The 25,324-nt window shown below is 38.1% G+C and overlaps 1 protein-coding gene across 1 annotated transcript in view; it reads left to right on the top strand.

Moving 5' to 3' along the window:
• NVL (nuclear VCP like) overlaps nucleotides 1-25,324 on the top strand; it is a 43,799-nt gene that overhangs the window by 10,031 nt on the left and 8,444 nt on the right. Inside the window, exons 10-19 of the mRNA XM_086461895.1 lie at nucleotides 40-141; nucleotides 2,025-2,142; nucleotides 2,591-2,735; nucleotides 5,512-5,782; nucleotides 8,118-8,336; nucleotides 8,978-9,082; nucleotides 9,885-9,947; nucleotides 10,770-10,889; nucleotides 12,574-12,673; nucleotides 22,525-22,631. Coding sequence (XP_086318021.1) covers nucleotides 40-141; nucleotides 2,025-2,142; nucleotides 2,591-2,735; nucleotides 5,512-5,782; nucleotides 8,118-8,336; nucleotides 8,978-9,082; nucleotides 9,885-9,947; nucleotides 10,770-10,889; nucleotides 12,574-12,673; nucleotides 22,525-22,631 — 1,350 coding nt within the window. The remainder of the gene's footprint in view (nucleotides 1-39; nucleotides 142-2,024; nucleotides 2,143-2,590; nucleotides 2,736-5,511; nucleotides 5,783-8,117; nucleotides 8,337-8,977; nucleotides 9,083-9,884; nucleotides 9,948-10,769; nucleotides 10,890-12,573; nucleotides 12,674-22,524; nucleotides 22,632-25,324) is intronic.

The following is a 25,324-nucleotide window of genomic DNA, read 5'->3' as shown; positions in this document are numbered from 1 at the left end:
CCTCTGTTTATATCCCATAATGTTCCTTGTCTCTTTCAGGAACTTGAGCTCCCGATGCTGAAAGTGGCAGCAACAGAGATGGTGTCTGGAGTGTCAGGGGAATCTGAGCAGAAACTGAGAGAATTGTTTGAGCAGGCTGTGGTGAGATTCCCATTGGAAATAACGCTGTGAATTGTTTGTCTTTTTCTTTGTAAAGATTCGTACTTTGTTGCTGTGGTTTGAATTTGAGTGAATACTAGTTGGTGAATCTTTATACTGCTGCACACAAGTCATAGTGTCTCTCCCTTCTGTGATCAGAATTCCATTGTGCTGTCATGCTGTCATAGAGCACAAAGATTACTATTCTGAAGTCTTGACAAAAAATAATTCATCGTATCAGTGTAAAGAGAGCAACATAAATTATTTACCAATTTGGAGCTGCTTGGCTTGATATATCAAAAATAAAAAAGATGTAAGAGCAGTTCACTGTGCTTTTTTGTTACAAGGGAGTTTTTTGCTGGTTTTGTATGGCTTGGAAAGTGAGTGAATGAAAGAGACTTAAGACTTTGGGGGTTTAGGTATAAAGTAAGAAATTTAGGACGAATGTCATACAAGCAGGAGTCAAGTTACAGTTGAAGTCTTCTGTCGGTGAGACTTCCAGACTTAGTAAGAAGCAAAGAGAACCAGACGGGTTGAGATAATTTTAATTTATCAGATTTTTCTTTTTTTAGTATGTGGCTGATGTTTTAGTTCATGAGGACAGTTTGCTGTTCCTGACCTTTGAAAATTTTCTGGTTTTCCAACTTTATTTCATTTTTCGACTCCTCCCCCACAATTATATATAGGTGTTTAGAGTGTGTTCCTGTAAAAAGGTGCTAAACAGGGCAAAAAGATTGATTGTGAAGCTGTTAGATGGTTATGTTTCCAGTTCATACCACATTTTAATTTTTAGAAAGCCTCGTTAAGATGTTTAGAATAGAATTAATCGCCCAGAGTTTTTAGAAATTACATATCTTCTGTATGTGTAGTGATTATGGGGAGGTTGCTATAAAAGTTAATTTTTAAGGAATTGAATGTATTGCATAAAATATGTTTAAAAATAAATTCTGTTGCCTTTCTAATAGTCCCTCAAATTCACTTGAGTAGCTTTTCCACGTAGTTTTTGTACCAGTTTTTTGAGCAGGGAAAAAAGACACAGTTTCACATTATGAATGTGCTGTGAAATCTTTATAGCCGAGTTGCATTTCCTTCTGTCAGGTAGCAGAAAAGTGAACGGCAACTAGATGGCGCAGTTGGTACCTGGTAACACAATGCATGGGGCTTAAAAATTTTTTTTTTTTTCGTATGGAACTTTTTTTGAAGATGATTCCAGTGTTTTCCTTAAGTATTCTTTTGCACTGCTAGTGCTTCTTGAGAATATTAATAATCTTATGTCAGTTGAACACTATTCTTTTCTATTTGTTATACTAATTACTATTCTATATTAGAGTTGCCTTTTTATGAACATGAAGTACGTGGAATTTTACAACACTTGTAGGAGTTGCTCATTTTTGCTCTTCGAACATGGTCAGGCTTTGTAGTAATCTTGAAATTGGCAGGTCATTTTTCATGACCACCTACTGCTCCTTTTGTTTCATTACGTGTGTCAGTAATACTAGCTCTTGAAATTCCACAGCTCTGTCACTAGCAAAACAAACAAAAACCCAACCAGACCTTTCTTGTCTGATTTTCTTTTTTGGACTTAAGCAAGTAAGCAGTCACAATGGAATATTTATGGAAAACGTAAAGCAACATAGAGGTACATTTAAATTTTCAACAATGTGTAGAGGCATTTTGAATCTCATGCCTTAATTATTTCATAGCCTCAGCTCAGCACAGTTTCATAGTCTGCTGGCTCTCCAGATAGTCAGTAAGAACAACAGAATTGTTCTAGGACAGGTTAATCAGGCAGCAGACTTAAGAGTAATAATTATAGAACAGAAAATCTGAAAAACTTCTTTTTCTGTCAGTGTAATTTTGTAATTATTAATATTTCTTGTTCCTAGTCCAGTGCACCGTGTGTCCTTTTCATAGACGAGATTGATGCCATCACCCCGAAAAGAGAAGTTGCATCAAAGGACATGGAGAGGAGAATTGTGGCTCAGTTCCTAACTTGTATGGATGGTCAGTTTCAGGAACATTAGTACTAAGCTAAACTTTCTAATTGTCGGGCTCACTGTCTGCTTTCCTTCAGTAGTGACTGGTGGTTACTTTAGTGGAGATTTTTTGTATTTTGGCACGTTTTAGCTGGGGGGTCGTGGGAAGATTCTAATAAATTTGAGAGCATGTAACTATCTTATTTTCACAGTGGTCTTATGTTAGCCTGTCTGTTGTATAAACAGACATAATGGGGAAAACATATCAAATGTAGTTTGAAATGCTTGGTTTTGCTTAATTGTGCAAAATGCAAATTCTAGGTAGTAGAAGTAAGGATGAACAGCAGTTTAGTATGGCTGTTGGTTAGTTTGTCTCTCCTGTTTTGAGTATTACTGGGTGCTGCAGAAACAGTCCCATAGTTACAGAAGAAAGTTGAGACTGTGAGTATGAGTACTAACTTCCTTCTTTCCTTTAGACTTGAATAACGTGCCTGCCACTACTCAGGTCCTTGTTATTGGAGCAACTAACAGACCTGACTCACTGGACCCTGCACTGAGGCGAGCTGGGAGATTTGATCGAGAAATTTGTTTAGGGATCCCAGATGAAGCAGCAAGAGAAAAGTATGTGTTACAAAGTTTAAGATTCTTTTTTATTAATTTGTAGATGAGGAAATAACGTGTAAGTTAATATACAAATTAAGGAAAAGTACTTTATTGTGTTTTGTCCTCTTTGTGCCTGTACCCACCTATGGATCAGCACACACTGAAAACCGCGTGTGTGTAAATCTACTGTTTGTGTTGGTAGGTGTGTCTGTTTGGGGTGGTTTCCTTTCTTGTGTGCAAATCTGCTTTTAGCATTATGTTAATGGAGTTTCAAGGGCCTTAACAGTATAGATGATGGAATTTAATTTATCTTTTCTGTTGTTCAGGAAGTGAACATTCTGTCTTTGATGCTCCCTGTGTAACTATTAAATTAGGAGCATAAATTAAGTATAGCCCATTTGTTAGTCTCCTAAGTACGTACCTTAAGCAAAAGGCATAGATTTTTCCATTCCATTCCTCATGGAAATATACCCGTCTAGGCATTAAGCTGAGCTGCAGTCATCCTGTTTTGTGTAACTGTCCCTTTTTACTCCAAAGATCTGTGACTGTCAGACTAGCTTAAAAAAAAAAAAGTTTCTGTAGGGTTTTTTTTTTTTTTTTTGCTTTTTTTGATTAAAAAGGAACTGCTAGTCATTTCCACGACAGCGGAGAGCACAGGAAGAGAAGCGTGAAAACAGCTGTGGCTTATCTTGTTACAGGAAGGAAAGAAAGGTTAAAGGATAAATTCCTTCTAGCTCAACTAATCTTGTTTCTAGGTTGAAAAAGCAAACTATTCTGCTCACTTTGTGTTGTCAGCAGTACTGGCCCATTATTGCACTCTTACCCTCCACCCCTCTTCTGGCCATACCTCCACTTTTTTTCCGCCCCCCCCCCCCCCTCCTTCTTCCTCCAGATCTCCAGCCCTTTAGTAACTATGTTCCCCTTGGTTGTGGGAAAATGTACAAGTGGTTAGAGATAGAACTAAATTGTTGACTGATGAGAGTTCTGATTCAACGGTATTTCTTAGATTCATGTTAAAAATATGAAGTTCCCAGAAACAGCACTGTTTCAAAGGACAGGAGTTGTGAATGGGAAAGCCATCACAGTGTGTAGAGGTTGTTCACAAGTTAGACTATAGTCACATTCATTCATATTACTGTTTTGTACAATTGTTTGTATTTGTGTTTGGAGGGGTAGGCTTAAAGAAACTGTTGGTTTTATTTCCTTTTCTAAATTATCCCTTCCCTTGGCTTTTCTGTTTTGTTTTGGTTTTAGGGTGGTGTTTGTTGGGGGGTTTTGTTCCTTTTTTAAAAATAGAAGGGTCATATAGAAACAGAAGTCCTTATAGCGTGCTGATTTACCACATAATAAATCAGTCTCGCTGAAGGCATTATTTGAACTGCTTAGTTGTGGTTCTACAGCCTTAGGAGGGTGGAGTAGGAAGAGCAGGTGTACCTGGAGGTCTTGCCTTACTTGCAGTTTTTCTTTGTGTGTATGAAGCATATGAAGGAAAATAATATACATAGGACAAAAATTCAGAATGAGCCATTTACCGTTCTTAACTTTTTATACTTTGAGTCACTTGATTAGCTACAGCTGTTGTCAGACAGGTTGAAAAATTCTTGAGAATTAGGCTAATATGACTAATAAAGATTTAAATGAGAGATGATGGAATTTGTTAGTGGGGGAGACAAACACATGAAACTTCTTATAATTTCAGAGTTTTGAATAGTTAATAACTCTTTTCATGACTTTTCTGTAGTTACATTACTTGATCTGGAAATAATTTAAACTAGTTTTCACTGGAACTAGAAAGTGTGTTAATGATCTTCACTTCTTCGGTTTGTGCTGCCTTTTAAAAATATTTTCCCAATGAAGTGATGTTTTGCAGTTGATTTGATCCCTCTGCACAGAGTTCTTCAGCGCCAGTATTTGCACAGTGACAGTGGCTTTTGTCTTTTTTTGACTGTTCATGTAGTTTTCAGTTGTCCTTGGCTTAGAACAACAGCAGGAAGTCTTGGTGGACCTTGAAGGAGACTTTTTTAAAGCTTCAGCCTTGTTACAGAGTGAAAAAACTCCCATAAAAAAAACCAAGCGTGAAGCGTAGAACTTTACCGTCAGTTATGTAGAGCTGTTTTGTATTAATGATGGAACTGCATAGGTAGGTGTAACTGTAGCTTTTGCATGACTGTGAGGTAACGCACGAGGTGTACACATAAGCTGTGTGTTACATATTGAAAATTTTACTGGGGATGCTGGAAATATCTGCAGTTATATTCTACCGACAAGGGTAGGGGAAAGATACTGAAGATTAAGAAGCTCTTCACACAGTCTGATTTCATTTGCTCCTTGCAGAATAGTTTGTTGTGGATATTCTTCAATAAATAAATAAAAGTGGGATGGAACAGACAATGCATACTAAGGTTGTTAGGAATACAAGGTTAAATATCTCAATGAATAAACTGTGTACATCTCTGTGGTACACTCTGGGGTCTGCTCTGTTGATTTTGATTCATAAACTGAGTTTTGAAGAATCTATAATATTTAGATTCACCAAAGCTAGCTTTTACCCACTGATTAACATTGCCTGGTTGATGCTGTTCATTTTTGATTAAGAACTGAAAGGAAATACACAGCATAGTTTTGTGGGTTTCAGTGTTGGTTACTTCCTAGTTGAGTGAAAACTATTCCCACTGTACTACTTCGGTTCATGTGGACTGAAAGAGACCTTAAATCAATGCTGTTTGGTTTTGTATGTAAATAAAAAAAGCCACAGCTTAATCTTTATTTTGTTCTTTTCTCCCTACTTGATTAGAATTCTTCGGACTTTGTGTCGAAAACTTAAGCTCCCAGAGTGCTTTGAATTTCATCATTTAGCACGGCTGACTCCGGGTTATGTAGGTGCTGACCTGATGGCACTTTGTCGTGAGGCAGCTATGTGCACAGTGAACAGGGTCCTGATAAAATCTGAGCAGCAGAAAAGGAAACACATACACACTGGAGGAAGTGCAGCTGAAGAAAGCATGGGAATAGGAACAGACATCCTGGTGGAAGAGGATTCCAAACAACTAGAACTTCCTCCTAAGGTATTTGTTCCTTGAAACATGGCCTCTAATATGTTAAGAACTGAGGCATTTTATAGTTGCCAAAGTCCCTGTTCACAAAGCAGCTAGCCACAATGTAATACTAAATTCAGAACTAGAAATATCAGCTCCTAAGCCAGAAGCTTAACTCCTAACGACCCTTATAATGGGTCTGAATAAGTGGCTTCCACACACCTAAAAACAGTGTTACTGTTTTATACGACCTGTGGGTTTTTCCTTGGCTTTTTCATTGGTGGTGGTGGTGGTGTTGGTTGTGTTGTGTTGTTTCCTAGCAGACCACACGTTAAAATAGTGGTTATATCTCTCTTTGAAAGTTTATCAACTGTAAGAGAATTTTAAGAGTATCAGACTTGCACTGAGTTTTTCCCAAGCTGCTTGCTGTGCCCTCAGTGAAATATCTATTACGATGCCTGGGGCTCTTCCCTGACCTGGTATAGTTACAGTTAGCCAAAGTCCTGAAGTATTTATGCAGTCTACATAAATACTCCAGCTATGTGATTACTTGTGGTAAATTGCATGTGGTGTCTAGTACCCATAGCAAGTTTAAGGAAGAGGTATTTATCCAGTAGAAAAGTTGGGTTAGCAATGTGACTTAAGCTGCAGAAAACGTATCCATTAATGTGCAAGTACAGCTGGAACTCTGTTGCAGAAAATAGCATTTTCAACGCCAGAATTATTCTGTGGCCCAGGTAACATAGTCAGTGAAACAGAACATCTTTATATAGAAATTCTTGCCCTAGTTTGCAAAGTTTGGAGTGTGTATATGCCTTCATTATTTGTTGGCTTCCTAAAGATTTGCTGGAGAAGTAAAACAAAGTGGGTTTAAATCCACGTTGTCGTCAGATTCTGGTTTTAGAAGGACTGTCAAAGAAAACTGTGATTGTAATTAACAAAAAAACAGTGTAAAAAGCTGTAGTGAGCCTCTGTATTAGAGAAACATAGTCCTATTGCATACCTGCTGGTGTTTCCTGATGTAGCCAAAAGAAAGCGGGGAGGGGCAGGTAGTTGCAGCTTTTATCAACATCACCATGATCAAAGGGGTTGTTGAGGATGAGGAAGTCTAATCCTAACAGACCCATATTTTGATAGCTGCAGGAGGTTGACATAGTCTAATACAGGGTATTGTTATTAAAACTGTTATATTATGTTTATAGTGAAAAAATAAACATACAAAACCTTTAAAAATCATTCACACAATTCAAGTAAACATACCCAGTGGTCTCTGCTATTTCAGAGTTTCTCTTAATGGTTCTGTTAAGAAGAGGAGGGGGAGCTTAAAAGGACTATCAAGCACTATAAACACTTTTATTTCTTTATGGTCAGTTGTAGAGCTATCTTAGTTGAAACAATTTCCTATTTAGTATCACTAAAATCGATACTTTTCCCATATACTGCTGTAGGAAAAATGTGGAAAATTAACAGTTTTTACAATTATTTTTTCTTCCTCTCTATTTTATAATGAAAATCCTGGTATAGTTTTACTTGTGGTGCAGTATCAGTTTGCTTTGATACTGCCTTTCCGTATTAGAACTGAGATGTGTTCATGTTGTGAAGGTATAAAGTTCTTTGATCAAATGTTTTCTCAGATTGTTTCCCAATAAGGAACTGACTGGGGAAATTGGAACATACCTGCCTGGGGTGCTGTGGTCTGCAAGATAGGACAGTGCTGAAAAACGTTACCCTATATCTCTATTCTGTTTGCCCAAAGTCTGTCAGGGCCTGATTACAAAACCAGGTCTGATCAGCCTGAGGAAATGAGTTGATGACTTGAAATCAGATTATGTTACATAAAAGTCTATAATCTAAAAGTGTGTGTTACAAGTTTAAAAGGTTTATATGAAACTGAATATTCAGCATATTGCTGAAACTGTGCTGTTCAGCAGAGGTGCTCACCTTCTCTTGAGAGCAATTTCTTATTAAAAACAGAATTAACATATATAATTAATGCATATTTTGGAAATTTCATCATAGAAAGAACTTTCTCCTAATCAGCATGGGAGAAGCAGTAGGAAGAATTTGAAGACAAAATATATGTACTACCTATGTTTCTGTAGTATCTAAATCAAGATTGTAGTCTGTCAGCTCAGTGCTTTTGTAAGTGTTAAATATACATAGTGCTTTCCTGGAACATTTTTGTCATTAATTTTAATTTTTAATGTCATTTTATGTATTTTATGTGTATTGTACATAATAGTTTGGTTTACGGTAATTAATATTACAGTTGAAGAAAGTATTGCTTTGAAAAAGCCCTTGAAAAATGGTTCTTAAAATCTAATCCAGTGCATAATCTTTTTCTCTCCCTTCCGTGTACCTGAAGGATGATTTGCAGAGACTTTTGGATTTGCTGAAGAAGCAAGACCCCTTGCCTGAGGAGCAGCTGCAGAAGCTGTGCATTGAGATGAATGATTTTATTGTTGCACTGTCATCAGTGCAACCCTCTGCCAAGAGAGAAGGCTTTGTCACAATTCCTGATGTAACGTGGGCAGATATCGGAGCCCTGGAGGATGTTCGGGAGGAGCTGACCATGGCAATATTGGTATGTTTTAACCTTACTTTCAAAGATTATTTTTTTTTTGCACTTCCCCCTAGGCAGGAAATAAAACTCTGTTTGTTCGTTTTTTAGTATTTATTTAAGGTATACTGTGCTGCCTGTGAGTTCTAACATGCTATGAACTAGAACTTTTGCAACACCTCATTTTAAGATAGTCGGACTTCTATAACTTGCTTTCAAATTTGTTACAAGTCTGGTGCACGTATTTAACATTTCACTTACTGTATTCACGCTTTCGGTTATCACTATGTTCGTTATTGCCGAATCTTAAGTATTCTGAAAGTTTCGTACCGATAACCTGAGTTACGTAACTACCACACGAAGAATTGGAGACTGCTTAGCTGGAAGGTTAGCAGTCTCACTGCCAGCCAGGGGGACACTTGAGGCTAACACCTTAATGTGAGAACTTAGGTAAATAAAATCTTTGCCTCTGAATAATACTTCTCCCATTTTGGGGTACCTGTTAGTCCAAGATGATAAGATGCTGATCGACTGTTTATTCTTTTAGCCTGTAAAGAGTTGGTATGAAGAACTCGCTTATGAATGATTTTTCATCCAACTGCTACTAAAATTAAAGGTTCATGTTAGCTTTTTGACACAGATAACCACAATAATTTCTTTTATAGGCACCTGTGCGAAACCCAGAGCAGTTTAAAGCCCTAGGCCTGACTACTCCAGCTGGCGTCCTGCTTGCAGGGCCTCCTGGGTGTGGCAAAACACTGCTAGCTAAGGTAATACATTTGCTAAACGTGTTTAGAAATACTGGTGCATCTTCTTGAAGTGGATGTTTTTGTAGGAGTGACCGAGTCTGGATGATACTGCTGGAAGTTGGTATTTTGCACCACTTCTTGTCAGAAAATTTAATTTGGGCCTCTGTGCTAAAGTTATTTGATTTTCTTGTCATAAAGTTACAATTTTGCTTGAATTGAGAGGGAATTACTGCAAAACTTGAAGGAATTAAGTTGGTTAAGAATGAAGTATCAAAGATGAGAAGAAAGTCTATTAGATAACCACTTCTATGGAATATTTCACTGTGACTAAATTATATGTTTGGAAGCAGTCTGCACTGTATTATATTTATGTATTTTTTATTTATTGTATTTACCTTAATGAAAATACTTTAGTTTTCCTTCTCCTTAAGCATTTTAGTTCTTATGGACTCCCCATGTAAATGCAGATAATCATGCAAGTTTCCAGGTTGTCACTCATCTTTGTCTTCAAATGCTCTTACATAGTTGAATATCTCTTTAACTCCCACTAATAATTGAGAATTCTTCAGCTAATATAGGGGAGGGGAGTGGGGTGTGAATCTGGAACACTGCCTCATTAAATAGAGGGAACACCTTGCTAAATTCTCCATCCCCCACCCTCCCACTTTTAATTGCATATAATTATACTTCATACTGTTTTCTATATCTTACAAGCAGTTGGTAACTGTGTGCCTTCCCTTAAATTTGTTTATTGTTCCATGGACAGAACCAAAGATGAAAAATGTGTGTTTTACGTAGACATCGGTCTTTTCTTTTTTGGTAGGCTGTGGCGAATGAGTCTGGACTGAACTTCATATCTGTGAAAGGTCCTGAACTGCTAAATATGGTATGCACTAATCATTGTGCTTTTGTTATTTATGGAACTGTTTTCCAAAACATGGGGCAAGCAAAATTCCTGATAATTACACAACAGATAATGGTGCAACCAAAGTTTCCTCGTTTAACCTCTGCTTAAAGTTTTTAACAGTGAAGTTGTTTGTGTGAAAAGCAAAAAGCTCTCTGAGAATCTTAAGTACATATCTTGATTTAAATTACTGGGCAGAGGGAGCCTTCTTGACTGAAGCAGGATTTCTAAATGACCAACTACATGCGTCATTGCTTTTATGTAGATCAGGAAAAAGAACAAACAAAAATTCAAATCTGCAGTGAGTATAATTGGTGACCAGTAACTGCAAATGAGCAGCTTTCATCAAGGCTGAAAATTTTATTTTGCTTAAAGTTCAGAAATGTGCTTTGCCAGTCATTTTAGCTTCATAATTTCATTGTGTTCATTGTGTTCAAATTGCCCACTGGGTTTGTTTCTGAACAGCTAAAGAACAACAAGGTCCTTAGTGAAGATTGCGTTTGTTAATTCTTATTAGCAGAAAGATGGCAAGTTAGATTTATTACCCAGAAAGTAGGAGTTCCTTTAAACTCTAAATGTACTGCAAACTGTCAAAAGTGAGCTAGTGACAAGTAGTTCCCATGTAAATCTTGATCAGTAAGGAAATAGAGGTAACAGACCGTTACTAGAAGTAAACTGGTTGGCAGGTTGCACTTCTCCCTTGCAAAGCACCCCCAACAGCATTTAAAAACTGTGATTATTTTTTTTTCCAAACAAAATCCTCATGTCTTACATTGTGCCCTTGTGATTTGTCATTTGTTTTAGTATGTTGGTGAAAGTGAACGTGCTGTACGTCAGGTATTCCAGCGTGCCAGGAATTCAGCCCCTTGCGTTATATTTTTTGATGAAGTTGATGCTTTGTGCCCGCGGAGATCTGACCGTGAAGTGAGTCTGTCTTAATATATCTCTATAAATAAATCTCAGTTGCAGCTTTTGTGGGATTGTGCTAGCAACAGAAACACCTGGAGGGGTACTATGTTCAGTGTATCCCAAGAAAACCAGTCCGATAAGCATTCTCGTATTTGAGGGAAAATCTGTTGGTCAAATTTTATAAAGCTTAATACTTTTTTTTTTTAAGTATGCATATATAGAAAAAGGTATCCAGAGAATGTGTGTATATCTGCCAACTTGGCTGTGTAGAGCCATTGGAAAAGGTGGAATGCAGTTTAATATAATGTTTAACTTATGGCCAAATCCTGACACCTGTATGCAACTGTAATGCTTGCATGAAGTATGTGTTTATACCTACATCTGGGATTAATTTCTGCTTTTGTGGGTGTGTGTTAGTGCAAACTGTTAGTGTGTTGGAAGGAAAGCTGCTCTTTTTTTTTTTTTTATGCAGAGTATCTTGATGGCTGAACGAAAAGATGCTTTTTTTTTTTTTTCAACAGACAATTTGAGTACACTACTGTTCAGATATTGCCATTATTGACTTTAACAGAAGGACTGTGGTAGTTCCAGTTCATAAGAGAGAAAGTTTGAACTGTTTCTGAATCGCACCTTATCTTCTGAATTTGCATACTTCATTTCCTGTGAAAGATAGGCAAGCTGAAAAGTTCAGATTTGACTTCTTGAATGTCCTGAGGTGGTGGTTCCCGCAGAGCCGTCAACAAAGGTGTCCAGTACTAGGCACCACAGTAGGCATGGATGGTAACCAAGGAGGGGGAAGAAGTGTGCTTTGACCTCACTATATTTCGCTTCTGTGGCGGCAGCAGCAGGCAGCAACTTGGTGTCTATTGGCCCACCCTTGCTCTTCACAGCCTCCTTTAACCGTGCAGAGGTACTGTCTGGGCAGGAGACCCGTGACTTTATTACTCGGGCTGTGATACTGGTGATGATCCTTGGGATTCATAATTGAAGCTCGGTGTGTTTGGCATTTCCATAGGCTTTTTGAGACCTATGTGCATTTTCCCTACGTAATCTAATTATCCATAAGTGGATTTATATTTTTGTATGTTTAAAATAAAACAGGAACACTTAGAACAACATCCTTCAAAATCCTCAAGCAGTTTTACTATGTAATTGAGCTTCTGTTCTCCAGCCCCTGTGCTTTCTCTCTGTCTCCTCAACTCTAGAATGAAATTGAGATTAAGCTATTGAGTTTGGTTATAGAATGTCACTACTATGGAGTTCACATTTAACTGAGTAGCTCACCTGCTGGAACTGTTGTTCCAGAGGTTTAAATATGTGGATTTTTTTTTTTTTTTCCAAACCTATATATTGAGGAGTTTTGGGTGTTCTTGTTGAGGTGGATATGAGAATGATGAGATGATTAGTATGAATATCTATATGTACTTCTATAAGCAAGTCCTTAATTTTTAATGGGAAAGAAAAGGTTTACCACATGTTACAATGTGTGACAGGTGTATAGGTAGCATGAATTTTGGGTGGAAACTTGCTAAGAATATCATAGTAGAAATCTAGAATGCAGCTACATTGTAAGCATGAAAAAGAAACTTTGAGTAGTATTTCAGGGCAGGGAGCTAGTTGGTCTTTTGTTTCTTTTACTTTGAAATATTCACATTCCCACTGTTTCCTCAATTTTGTTGACAAATTTCTCCTTCTGAAGTCAGGAGCCAGTGTCCGAGTAGTTAACCAGTTACTCACAGAGATGGATGGTCTGGAGAATCGTCAGCAGGTTTTCATTATGGCTGCCACAAACAGGCCAGGTAAGGACCAAAAGTCATAAACAAGAGAAATCAGACAGCCTTGGTTCTCTTCTAATGAAATCGTGTGTTCTTACATATTTGAATTCTGTAACATTGTTCTGTACTTAAAATTCCAGTGTCTCCTCAAATCCAAACCTTTTCTGATCAATTAATCTGTTCCACATTCTTGTGACAGTGTGAGATGAAGCAGCCTCTTTAAAATGTGTCTTAATTAGCACCTGATATCATTGCTGTAAAATGCTTTGAAAGACCTTTGACTTAATTGGACTTCGGATTATCGCCTTGGAACATAAAAGAGAAAAAGATAACTAAAACATAATTATTTTTTTTATTTTTTTTTGCTGCTTGCATTGATTTTCCGTTCAATGCAACCTTACAGTTTTCTGTTATTTTAAATTGGGTTTGGTTTGATTTTTTTTTTTTTTTTTTTTTTTTTTTTTGTTTGGTGGTGTTTTTTGGGTTTTGTGGGGTTTTTTTTGCCTGAGGCATCTGTCTCATGTTAAATTGTTTTTCTGTTTGCTTATCTTTAGCTTCCTGGGCTTCATGCTGAAGTTATTATGCTGTTCCCTCATGTTCTGTCAAGCTTTGATATTGTCAGCTGTCTGTGCACCTTTGCTGGATCTTCATTTTTTTGTAGCTTTTGCAATTCTTGCAGCATCTTAGTTAATAATACTTTACAAACATCATGTGTGTTACAAACAACTTCCTGCCTCTCTTTTTGTGTTATGGAGAAGTCTTGTATTTTATACATAGCAAGAAACTTGTCGTCTTCTGAATTCAAACTCTGTCTGGATGCTGAGAGTTAGAAGTGAATGAGTTTGTTTGTCAGCATAGAAATAAATATATACATTAAGATATTGCCCTTCCTTGGTTACGAGCACTTTTCTGAATATTGCAACTGAAATTCAATACCAGGATAGACTAGTAACCCTGTAAAACCATACTGGTGTAGGTAGCAGAATTTTGGAAAGAAGCTTTGCGCCTAGAGCACGTATCTGGCAAATTACTGGTAACGACAAGACACGGTTGGTTTTTTCAAACCTGCATGTATTAAGTAAGGACAAGATGTGGAATTCTGATGAGAAATGGCTCATCAGGGAAACATAGTAGCATAGCTACTTTGGATGTGAATTGGAAGATGAGACAGTTAAAATACTTGACAGATTTCTTGGGTCCTCTAAATGAGGGAAAATTTGGTCTGAAATTGGCTAAAATAGGCAACTATGAGGTGTTTTGGGGTTTTTCCAACAGTCAAAGTTCAAAGATTTTGAGGAAAATTTTCTTGTCTCTTGAGTTCTTTGCACCATGACAGACTATCAAGCCGTCTACATGGTGAAGTATGAGCAGTAGGTGCTTAAATCTATATCTGCTTGTAGAAATTCTTTGATTTAAAGTGGTAAATTTTCCTGGCATGGGTTTGATGATCCTGACCTATCTAATCCAATGGAGAAAAGGGAATAAGGTTATACAATGTAGCACATCTATATATAGCTGCAGCTGAGTGTACCAAGGGTGTTAGTACTAGTGCCATCAAGTTGCCTTAGGAAGGAGATCACTTGCTAAATTGGTTGTGCTAGTGCAAGCATTTATATCAAGCAGCCTTATTTGTTAGTGTTTCTCAAGCGCTTTCTATCTAATTAATGACAGTAAATTCATCATTATCTCTGACTGGTAGCTGGGGGTGGAAATTCCAACACTTCTGAAGTTGAGGAAACGTCCAGCTTGACTTCCTGCGGTGCCACCTCAGGTGTACCAATGGGTGTACATGGGGCAAATGCTTTTAGGGCCCGTGTGTGTACGTGGCACTGTTCTGAGCTAATGACTCCTCTCTAGAGGCAGCTGAGTGCATATAGTTTAGTAGCTTTGCAAGGGCCAGTTTAGAGTAAATGTTGCTCAGATGTTAGTTTCAGGATACGAATACTTGTGTGTGGCAGGTTTGTCCTAGTTCCCAGCTTTGCTGGGTTTAGGTTTACACTGATGCAGTTCTTGCTTATGGGTCTCATTTTCATACATCTGTGAAGGAATCCACTGCTTTATAAGCCTTATACTGGGTGAAGTTTTACCATTAGGTTGGTATAAAGTACCTCTGCAGTGGTTTGGGGATATTTTTTTTTCCAGTTTTAAAAAGTCACTGTTTCCTGGTTCAGCTGCAGTGGTAGGTGTACTGTTTTACTGTATTGGAATAGTTAAAATCACAAAAGTTTCCTGAGAAATGAGGGTTGAACTCATCTTTGAGGGAAGCTGTGAAATTTGTAAGCCATGAACTCAGCGGTGTGTTAATAGCCAATGACATTGATGAAAAAAGTGAATTTGAGTTAAAAATGCCAAACATAAACAAAATGCAAAGGCACAATAACAAATATAATCATCAAATTGAAGGGTATAAATATATTTGTGTCTGCAAATTCTGTAAATGGAAGTGAATTGTATATTGATAAAGGAGTTCTTTTGCCAACACAATATTTTTTTCTGAATGGTGAAGCTTGGCACATCTGACTCTTGCTAGAGGAGGCAAGTATCTATGCAGCTTGGAAAGGATGGATCTCTTGCTTCAGAAGGGTATCAGCTGTGTGTATGAATAACACTTTGTGTGGGTCTAGACTGCAAACTTCTGCTGTCATATCTGCATTTGTCAGTGTGAAGAAATATAGTTCTGATAAAAATTGAATCAATTGGAAACAACTTTTACTGAAGTTGTGGTTAAATTGGGGAAACTGTTTTTTCTCTTGTGTGGTTTATTCACCGTTTACGGGGCTTAGGAGGAGGCAGTGTTCACCAAATTAAATTTTATTATTGTGGTCTGGGTACATAATAGGAGCATGCTGCAGGTAGAGAACAGTGAAGTCTATGCTAGTAAAGCACTCTTACCACCCAAATGATGAAGTGTCCAAGCAGAGAACCATAGCTTATACTGGCTAGTATATTTAAATGAGTCCCGCAAACAACAGTTGTGGTGCCTGAAAAGCTGTTTTGCTTATAAGTCTGACATTTGTATGAAAGATTTTTCTGTCATAGTTATGTTGAGTAATAGTGCTGGGAAGCTGTGTAATCTAAATAATAAATGTGTCCCAACAGAACTCTCTGAAAACTTCCACTGAGACAGTATTGTGAAGTGTGAGATCTCATCTTTTTTAATCCATGTTAGTATAATTTAATGGGAGAGAAAATGGCTTTTCAAGACGCTTCTTGTTTAGAGTGGTTGCATGCGTGGTGGCTTTTATAGTTGGTTGCTGGTACTGTTCCTGACTGTTAGTGTATGTTGTCAGCATTGTAATCTCAGAGACCGTTGTGCCAAAAGAAGAATCTTCTCTCATAAAGATGTTGTTATTATTATAAAGAATAGTAGTACTAGCAGTAGGGTAGCAGTGGCTCAACTAGTTTTGGCACCAAAGTATGTTCTCGGCACAGTTGTTCCAGTGAGGTGTTTGCAGCTTTCAGAAGGTATTATTGTGAAATGGTGGCATTCTGTGTACCCCATGGCTGAAGACCGCCAAATTCTTTTATTATGTTAGACTTTAAGGGCTTGGAACACTCTTAATTCCTGTTTTGCCAAAAGGGCAGGCACAATAGATTGGTTCCTTTGTTTATCATATACAGTCTGCAAGTAGTAATTCTTACTCTGGCAGTGCTGAAATAAGCCTTTGATTTGTCCTTAAAAGCAGGATATTTGAATGTTTTTTACACTTAGTGACTTTGAAAGTCCTCTGTAGATCTTTCTTGACTATTGCTAAATTAGCAGGGATGCAGTATTCCCAACTCAATCTCTTTATACCTAAATGCAGAAACAGTGTCAAACTTTGTCTGAAGAGGATTAAACTTTTAAAGCACTCAGTGTCGTTAAAAAGAAAGAGAGAAGAAAAAAAAAAGAAGCAGAAATGTCATGTCCTGTTAGAAACTTCACAGGTCAGAATAATTAAATTATTTTTCACTCTACTTCCTTCCTCAAATCTGAGACTAAATACTTACAAAACCATCAAGCACTACTGTTAACGAAGGTCTGTAATTTTCCACAATTTTCTAGTTACTAGTGTGAGTTTCAGTATTGGATACTTCTGCTTTCTGCTTTTTTCTTACTTCCCCAGGCTTTGAACATTTGTAAACTCCTTAGAGAAATGCTGACCAAGGCATTGGCAGCAGGATCTAAGGAACTGTATATAACCTGAGGAAACAGACAAGAAATCATTAAACGACTACAAACTGATAGTGATTTAGTCTTGACATAAATTCTGATGTCTTTTCTTTTATTCATGGTCTTGTTCTCTAGGTCTTTAAAATTAGTTCTTGCAAAATTCCACTTCTACTGTTATGGTCTTGGTTTCAGTGAGTTCAAGTTTATGTTAGTTTTCTAGAGCTATTCACCTGAACCGCGTGTTTTGAAACACAGTAAAAAAAAAAATATTCAGTCTTTGACAATAATTGCAGTTTTGGTTTGGGTTTTTTGTTTGTTATGTTTATACATGTTGCTGAATTAAAGGCGAGATAAGATCTAAGAAAAGCACCTAATATGTGTGGCATGGAACAATTTCTTCCGTGGTAGTTCCAGTTCACACAAATTGTATTTCTGCATTTCACCAGCCCTTGAATGTTATGTGTCTTTCACAGTAACTTTAGTGGTGTTCGTTCGTTGTGTAGGAGCAAAGTTTCTAACTGCAGTGTTCATCTGGAGTCTCAGAAAACCTTTTAGAGCTTCTGAGCCTACGTTCCAGAGTGTCAGGAATGTGAGGACCTAGATCTTGTATACTTCAAATCTAATTTTAAAAGCTGTAGTGAGCATAGGAGAATTTTGATGGATCAGGCACAAGTCATTGTTGCTGGTAGGCACTGAACTTTTGTAAACATTATTGAGATCATGTTTGAGATTACATGAATAATCAACTGGAAATGAGTGTGAGACTTAATAGATTTTATTATAGGACAATAAAATGTCACGTTATAGGGATTCGTGCAAAGATACTTTCAATAGAATTTAATGAAGAGGATAAAATTTTGCAGTGGTTTGGAGAGCAGTGTAGCAAACTGAAATATTATGTCATATTAATATGGAATTTATTCAATGAAATATTAATATTCTCTAGAGGCAAGTGCCTATTTTAATCTTTGAAAACAAAGTAAGGAATGGATGTACTCTAAATGTCATCTTATGTAATTTTGCCAAATTATTTGGAAAATGGTACTACTGTCTTCTAACGACATAGTCAACACCATTGACTAAATCAGAAAACAAAGACAGAAAATTATTAACTAGACATTTCTCTTAATAGAATCGTAGGATCATTCAGGTTGGAAAAGGCCTTTGAGATCATCAAGTCCAACCCTCAACCCTACTCTACCAAGTACACCCCTAAACCATATTTCCAAGCACCACATCTAAATGACCTTTAAACACATTAAGGGATGGTGACTCAAACACCTCCCTGGGCAGCCGATTCCAATGCCTGACAACCCTTTCAGTGAAAAAATTTTTTCCTAATATCAAGCCTATACCTACCCTGGTGCAGCTTGAGTCAGTTCCCTCTTGTTCTATCATTAATTACCTGTGAGAAGAGACCAGCACCAGAAGAGATCAGGTAGTAGTAGAGAGCAATAAGGTCTCCCCTTAGCCTCCTTTTCTTAAGACTAAATAGCCCCAGTTCTCCCAGCTGCTCTTCATAAGACTTATTCTCTAGGCCTTTCACCATCTTTGTTGCCGTTCTCTGCGCTCTCTCCAGCACCTCAATGCCTTTCTTGTATTGAGGTGCCCAAAACTGAACACGATACTCAAGGTGTGGCATCAACAATGCCAAGTAGAGGGGCACGATCACTTCCCTACTCCTGCTGGCCACACTATTCCTAATACAAGCCAGGATGCCATTGGCTTTTTTGGCCGCCTGAGCACACCACTGACTCATATTCAGCTGCTTGTCAATCAGTACCCCCAGGTCCTTTTTTGCCAGTCAGCTTTCCAGCCACTCATCCCCAAGCCTGTAGCGTTGCACAGGGTTGTTGTGGCCCAAGTGCAAGACCTGGCACTTGGCCTTGTTGAACCTCGTACAACTGGCCTTGGCCCATTGATCCAGCCTGTCCAAGTCCCTCTGCAGAGCCTTCCTACCCTCGGGCAGACCAACCCTCCCACCTGACTTGGTGTCGTCTGCAAACTTACTAAGGATGCATTCTATCCCTTCGTCAAGGTCATTGATATATGTGTTAAACAGAAGTGGCCCCAGTACTGACCCTGTGGAACACCACTGGTGACTGGCTGCCGGCTGGATTTAACTCCATTGATCACCACCCTCTGGGCCTGGCCATCCAGCCAGTGTTTTACCCAGCAGAGTGTACACCGATCCAAGCCATGAGCAGCCCATTTCTCTACTAGAATTCCGTGGGAAACAGTGTCAAAGGCTTTACGGAGGTCGAGGTAAACAATATCCACAGTCTTTCCCTCATCCATCCCGCCCCCCACCCAGTCTTCCAGCTCAAGGGGCTGGGTGTCTAGGGAACAACTAGGTCTACTGCTAAAGACTGAGGCAAAGAAGGCATTGAGCACCTCAGCCTTTTCCTCATCCTTTGTCACTGTCTCTCCCCCTCTATCTAGTAAAGGAGGAAGATTCTCCCTAGCCCTCCTTTTGTTGTTGATGTATTTATAGAAACATTTTTTGTTGCCCTTAACAGCTGTAGCTAGTTTAAGTTCTAATTGGGCTTTGGTTCTCCTAATTTTCTCCCTGCATAGCCTCACTACTTCTTTATAGTCCTCATAGAAACCTTCACCCTCTTCCAAAGGTCATAAATTCTCCTTTTGTTCCTGAGGTCATGCCAAAGGTCCCTATTCAGCCAGGCTGGTCTTCTTCCCCACCAACTCATTTTTCAGCACATAGGGACAGCCTGCTCCTGTGCCTTTAAGACTTCCTTTCTGAAGTATGTCTAGCTTTCCTGGACACCTTTACCCTTCAGGGCTGCCTCCCAAGGGACTTTGTTAATCAGTCTCCTGAACAGGCCAAAGTCTGCCCTCTGGAAGTCCAAGATGGCAGTTTTACTGATCCCTCTTCTTTCTTCACCAAGGATTGAAAACTCTTCATTTTGTGATCCCTATGCCCTAGACAGCCTCCAACCTTTATTTCCACCACAAGATCTTTTCTGTTCACAAGGACCAGGTCCAGGAGGGCACCTTCCCTGGTTGGCTCCCTTACTAATTGTGTCAGGGACTATATTAATAGGAGTATATTCTCTCTGAGAGAACTGCTTGGAAAAGTGCTGTGTGTTATCACATTTCTGTGTTTCACTTTCAAACTTGGGAGATAATAATAGGCTTTGAAAGAGGTATCTGTGAGAACTACCTTAATTTCATAAACATGTTAAATGTATCTAAAATTGGTTGACGTCTGTTTAGATAAGTTTCGAGATAATAGATATGGAGGGAACATTATGATTTATCAGGGTGGAATGCTTTGGAATCCCTAAAAGGGGTGCATTATTCAGTTCTTTAAACAGATATGAAGTGCATCTAATGGGTGAGTTTGACCAATGAGTAAATACTAATTTTCTGTGTTACATGACTTTGAATTTTCAAGGCCCAGGTCTGAACCAGCAGAGTGAAGTGAATTGAGTCCTAAGGAGATGGGGATGTAGATCTATGTTTTAAACTTTGGTATGGTCTTATCATTGTAAACCACCATTACTGCAGTTTCATTGAGTTAGCATGTGTTGTGGTAACTCTTTGAGTGCAGACAATATAATCATTTACATACAAATGGATAAATGCACCTTTAGACCATATCGCTAACTTTGTATCGTTGGACTGTTAAATAGCTTGGCAAGTGCCATGTTCCCTGCATGCAAAATGGAAACTATTTTCCATATCAAGGTTTGTATTTTTAAAGAGCTTTTGAAACTTTGGAATGGGGAAGTTATCAAATGCGTGCTGGTGTAATGCAATCCCTATTGAGAGTATTTGTTTTGATGTTTCTAATTGATCTGTTGGGCGAACTTTGTCATGTGTTCTTAGTACTACGTGGCAAGACTTCTGTCCACAGGAAAGTGTGCTTGTGCCAAAAGTGAGATAGTGTCATACAGCACTGCGCACAGACACACAAGAAAGATGTTTTTGTCTGGGTGAGCCATGGCAGGCATTCGGTTTAACCCTTGATTCATCTGGTCTGGATTAAATTAATACAGCAGGTTCTTCCTTTTTTTTTTTCTCTCACCATTATCGTTGCATTTGCAATAGCTGATTTTTGCCTATGTAGATACCTCTGTCCATGACTGCTGTATCTTGGAGAAAAAAAAAAAGGCTTTTGTCCAAGAAAAAATAGTGGAGCAATGTGTGCATCTCATTGTACTTTTTGTCCTTTAAGCATAGGTGAGGGAGTAACTTGAACAAAACTATGCACCTCTTTAACAAGTGAATCAAGACTACATTGTGGTAGGATCAGGCAGCTGGGAGTCTTGACAGACTTAAGCAAACTTGTGGAGGTTTTTTTGTTCGTTTGTTTCTTTTAAACGTGTACAGTGAGTATTAACAACTTTTCTCAGTCCTTTACCTTTAGTATACATGACTGCATGAGTTTAACTACATTTTGTTATGAGGGTGTTAACAGCTTCATTTGGAGCCATTAATAGTTTCCAGCCTAAGACTTAGGTGTAACTTTCAACTGTTACTCTTAGATAAGGTTTTTGCAACACATTTATATAACTTACAGACTTCAAAAAAAGTCTGTTATACTAAAAGTACAGTTTTCTTTATATCTTCTGTGGGTGCTTTTGTGACTTTGCGGTTCACATTACTGTAGTATGTAGGACATCATAGAATAATTTAGGTTGGAAAAGACCTTTAAGGTCATTGAGTCAAACCGTTAACTGCTGCCAAGTCCACCACTAAACCATGTCCCTAAGTGCCACATTTCTATATCTTTTAAATACCTCCAGGCATGGTGACTCAATACACTTCCTGAGTGAAACAGAGCAAGTAATACCATCATCGGTTTTGGTAGATGGGGAAATGGGGCATCAAGAAGCATTTGGAAGCATCATCCAGGCAGTTTGTGCTGAAATACAGACAGGAATTGAGGTCTTTCCCAGGTTATACACCCTGTTTGTATCTCTTGTTATACCAGTAGTCCCTAGTAATTATATCCTGACTTACTGTTTGTGGAAGTTCAGTATTGAAGTCTGTGGTGCTAAAAGGCTGCTAGACATTTCTAATACATTTAAGCTTTGAATGGTTCTCTAGAAACATTTGTGATGATTCTTGGTTTCTTACTTCTCCACGCGTAATAAAATTTGGAGTCTGTAGTTCTTCCTGGGAAACAAATTCTGTACTTGGCATCTCTGTTTTGTGTTTTCATGGGTTTCCTATTTTATGTTCAGAAAATAAATATGTAGTAGAAATGCAAATGACCAGTAAAATTAATTTTGCATGTGGATGCTTACGATTGGCCCTGCGTACTTGTTATTCTTGATTTATCACTGTGCCTTTCAAGCAGACTTGCAGCAGTTAATACAGCTAGAGTTCCTTCCAGTAGAACAAACTGGGAGTATTTTTTTTTTCCCTTGTTACGAGTTAATGTGGAATTCCTCACTTGACCGTGCTAGGTATGACAGTAAAGATGTTCTAGTACTGTATTGCCAAAGATGGAGTTGTCTTAATTTGTGAAGAGATTAAACGGGTATTTATGAACCATCTTTGAGCAGACACGGCTTCTACTTGACAGAGGTGAAACTATTTCAATTAGCTATTTTAATGCTCAGTTTCACATCATGGCACAAATGCTTCTTTGAATCTCGGTACAAGTATATGTATATTCCTTCTCATGTGTACACTTTCCTGAGGGTATATCTCATTTCTGGATAATTGTTTCTTTTTTTTTCCCCTCCCTAAGATATAATTGACCCAGCTATCCTGCGTCCTGGTAGACTGGATAAAACACTCTATGTGGGTTTGCCACCACCTGAAGACCGACTTGCTATTTTAAAGACCATCACCAAAGTGAGTATTTGGAAATAAATCCTTATCTCAAAGCTTTGTGGAATGATTAAAGACAAATTAAATTTTACAGAGAATTGCAGGACCCTGTCTTATGAAACACTTTCAGATATTACATGAGATCATAAAAATAAACCATCAGCCACATCTGCTGTTAGATTTGCTATGAGACTGCAAGGAGTTGATAAATCTTGCGTAAAGCAAACCTGTTAAACATAGAAGCTGCTGCCTTTGTAGTCACAGTTTGAACAGATTTAATTAAAAGATTCCTATCTGTGTGAGTAATGGGCCTAGAAGTGTTTTGTAAGCTTGGGGGGGGGGGGGGGTGTCCACACATTCACCAAAATGACTCACAAGCTCTGTCTGTATTTGCTTGACAGTAATCGTGACATTTAATTGCCTTTAGGATTAAAGGAAGCTTGTGATGACAGGGGTCAGTCAAAGTAAATGTGAAAATGTAAAATACCTGCCTTCATGAGTCCTCCCTGTGGTTAATGGCACATTTTGCCACTTCACAGATTTAGATTATAGAATTCTGTTTGAGTGTTTCTCCAAGTACAGTACAGCAGTAATCAAGGCCTTAAAAAAACATACAAAGTATTATGAATCACTCAGATATTTTCTACTTTTTCCATTAGATCAATGTTGACTGTTAAGAGCAAGTGTTCTATATAGATATTTTTTTTTGAGCTGCAAAGACCAAGTCTGCACTATAGAGAAAAGATAGCACTGTATTATGAAAAGTGTGATAAAAATTATTTAGCAAACTTGTAAAGAAGATAATTCAGACTTACGTAAGCATAAAGTTGTGGTGTAGGCAATAGTTAATCCCATAGGAGAATTCAGAAAGCAAGAACTCATTGAAGCATGTTCTTTCATGCCAAGATGATTGCTCAGAAGTCAGACTCTCATTACAAATTCAGGATGTTAGACTTCCCTTCATTTGTTCTATCCATTACTTCATGGAGGAAAAGAGTAAGTATGCCCCCATTCGCTATTAGTAGTAGATCAGTTTATTGTTTCTAAGTTTTATAAAAATATTTCAGTTAAAACTTTTTACAATCCTGTTCTTGAAGATGGTTGTCTTTTAAAAGACCTAGAGAGAATTTGAGTGTAGTATCCATGAATCGTTTTTCAAACATACTGTAAGGAAGTATGGTTTTTATTTTACCAATTTATTTTTAAAGCTAACTCCAAGTGTTCTTTAAAAATTTGGCTTATATAATTGTTTTAATACAAACAGCCTTGTTCTTCTGGAAGAAATGGGTAGTCAGGGTCAGTCACTAGACTATCTAAACAGAGCAGAAGGATTCTGGTACAGAGTTTACAGTTTGCTCTGTTTTTTAACATGGGTGTTGAGCTTTGCTCTCCCTTGGTTTTGGTGGAGGATCTTGGGAGATTTGTAACTGTCTCAAGTGCTCTCTCATCGTAATTAGTGGTGTAGGAAAATAGTGCAGCAAAGCTTGGTGCAAGACTTCATGGGAGGGGAAGGTGGTTTTAAACTAAACCGCTTTCTCTCACTCTCAGATTTCACTTGCTCACACTCTCACAGCCACATGTAGTCGCCAAGATGCATGCATCCAAGTGGTAAGGCCAGGATCGCTTGCATGCAACACCAAGGATGAGGAACTTTGTGTTGAGGCCTCACTTCATCTCTTGGCTTCCTCTTAACTGGCAGTGACAAACTGGTTGTTAGCAAGAACTTTTTTCTAGATTCCCTTTAAGAATCAAACAGTTGAGAATCGTGCTTACTTCAGCTGCCATAAATCTTGGGTGAGGTTGCTAAAAAGTGTCTTTGCTCCCTCCTTCTGGCATTCTTTGTCTATTTTCCTGTTGGGATAACACCGAGAGGAGTGGCACATGGGATGTGGTAACCTTGTCATTGTCCTGTTATCAGAGGATATTTGTCTTCTGCTGACAAACCATCTTTGCTGTGGCCTTATCTGATTATGGGCCTTCTTGTGATATGAGCATCGCATTGCAATGGTGTTTACCAGCTTGGTTCCTGTAGATCCCGTTTTAGTTACCAGTGCATGTTATTTTGGAATGCCAGATACTTCCATGCATACTTAATTCATACTAGTCTTAATATTTTCGTTACAAATCTTTGTAGTGAATGAGGTGTTAAGTCTCTAACGGATTTTTTTTCCTCAGCTCTTAATTAAGAGGCCAGCAGAAAGGAGATATAAACACTCTCTGAATGAGTCTTTTCCTTGTGTGTTTCCATGTTCATTCTATGAAGAGGCCAGTACTGTTCTCACTTCATTACTTCTGCAGTCACCAGAGTTCTTGTAAAGCTAGGCAAAGATTCATTTTTCTAGTGTTAAGAAAAAGAAATAGGTTGTTACTTTCTTTAAAAATGTATAGGAGTTATCTGCATAAAGAACATGGAATATGGAGAGAGGAAAATATGTTAAATTAATTGAGATAACTTATTTTTCTGTCAGACTTCATCCATACATTCTAGGTAAGGAAATTTGAAAAATCTGTGTACAGGAACACTTGCTTAAATATGTGCTCAGGGCTAGCTAAAACAAACAGATGTGAGTGGCTTCTGGGTGATGGTATGCATTCCCAGAAATCCCTGAGGAATACATGCACAGGATGTGGAAACTGAGAATCATTGCTGAGGGAAAACATGGGTGCTTACAAAGGCAGCATGAGGAGCAGAAAAGGGAATTAGAGGGAGGGATAGG

This window comes from Leptosomus discolor, chromosome 2 (genome assembly GCF_034619465.1).
Source record: "Leptosomus discolor isolate bLepDis1 chromosome 2, bLepDis1.hap2, whole genome shotgun sequence".
NCBI classification, from domain to species: domain Eukaryota; kingdom Metazoa; phylum Chordata; class Aves; order Leptosomiformes; family Leptosomidae; genus Leptosomus; species Leptosomus discolor.
Note: the sequence above shows the minus strand (reverse complement) of the source record. Positions and strands in the feature narration are given on the sequence as shown.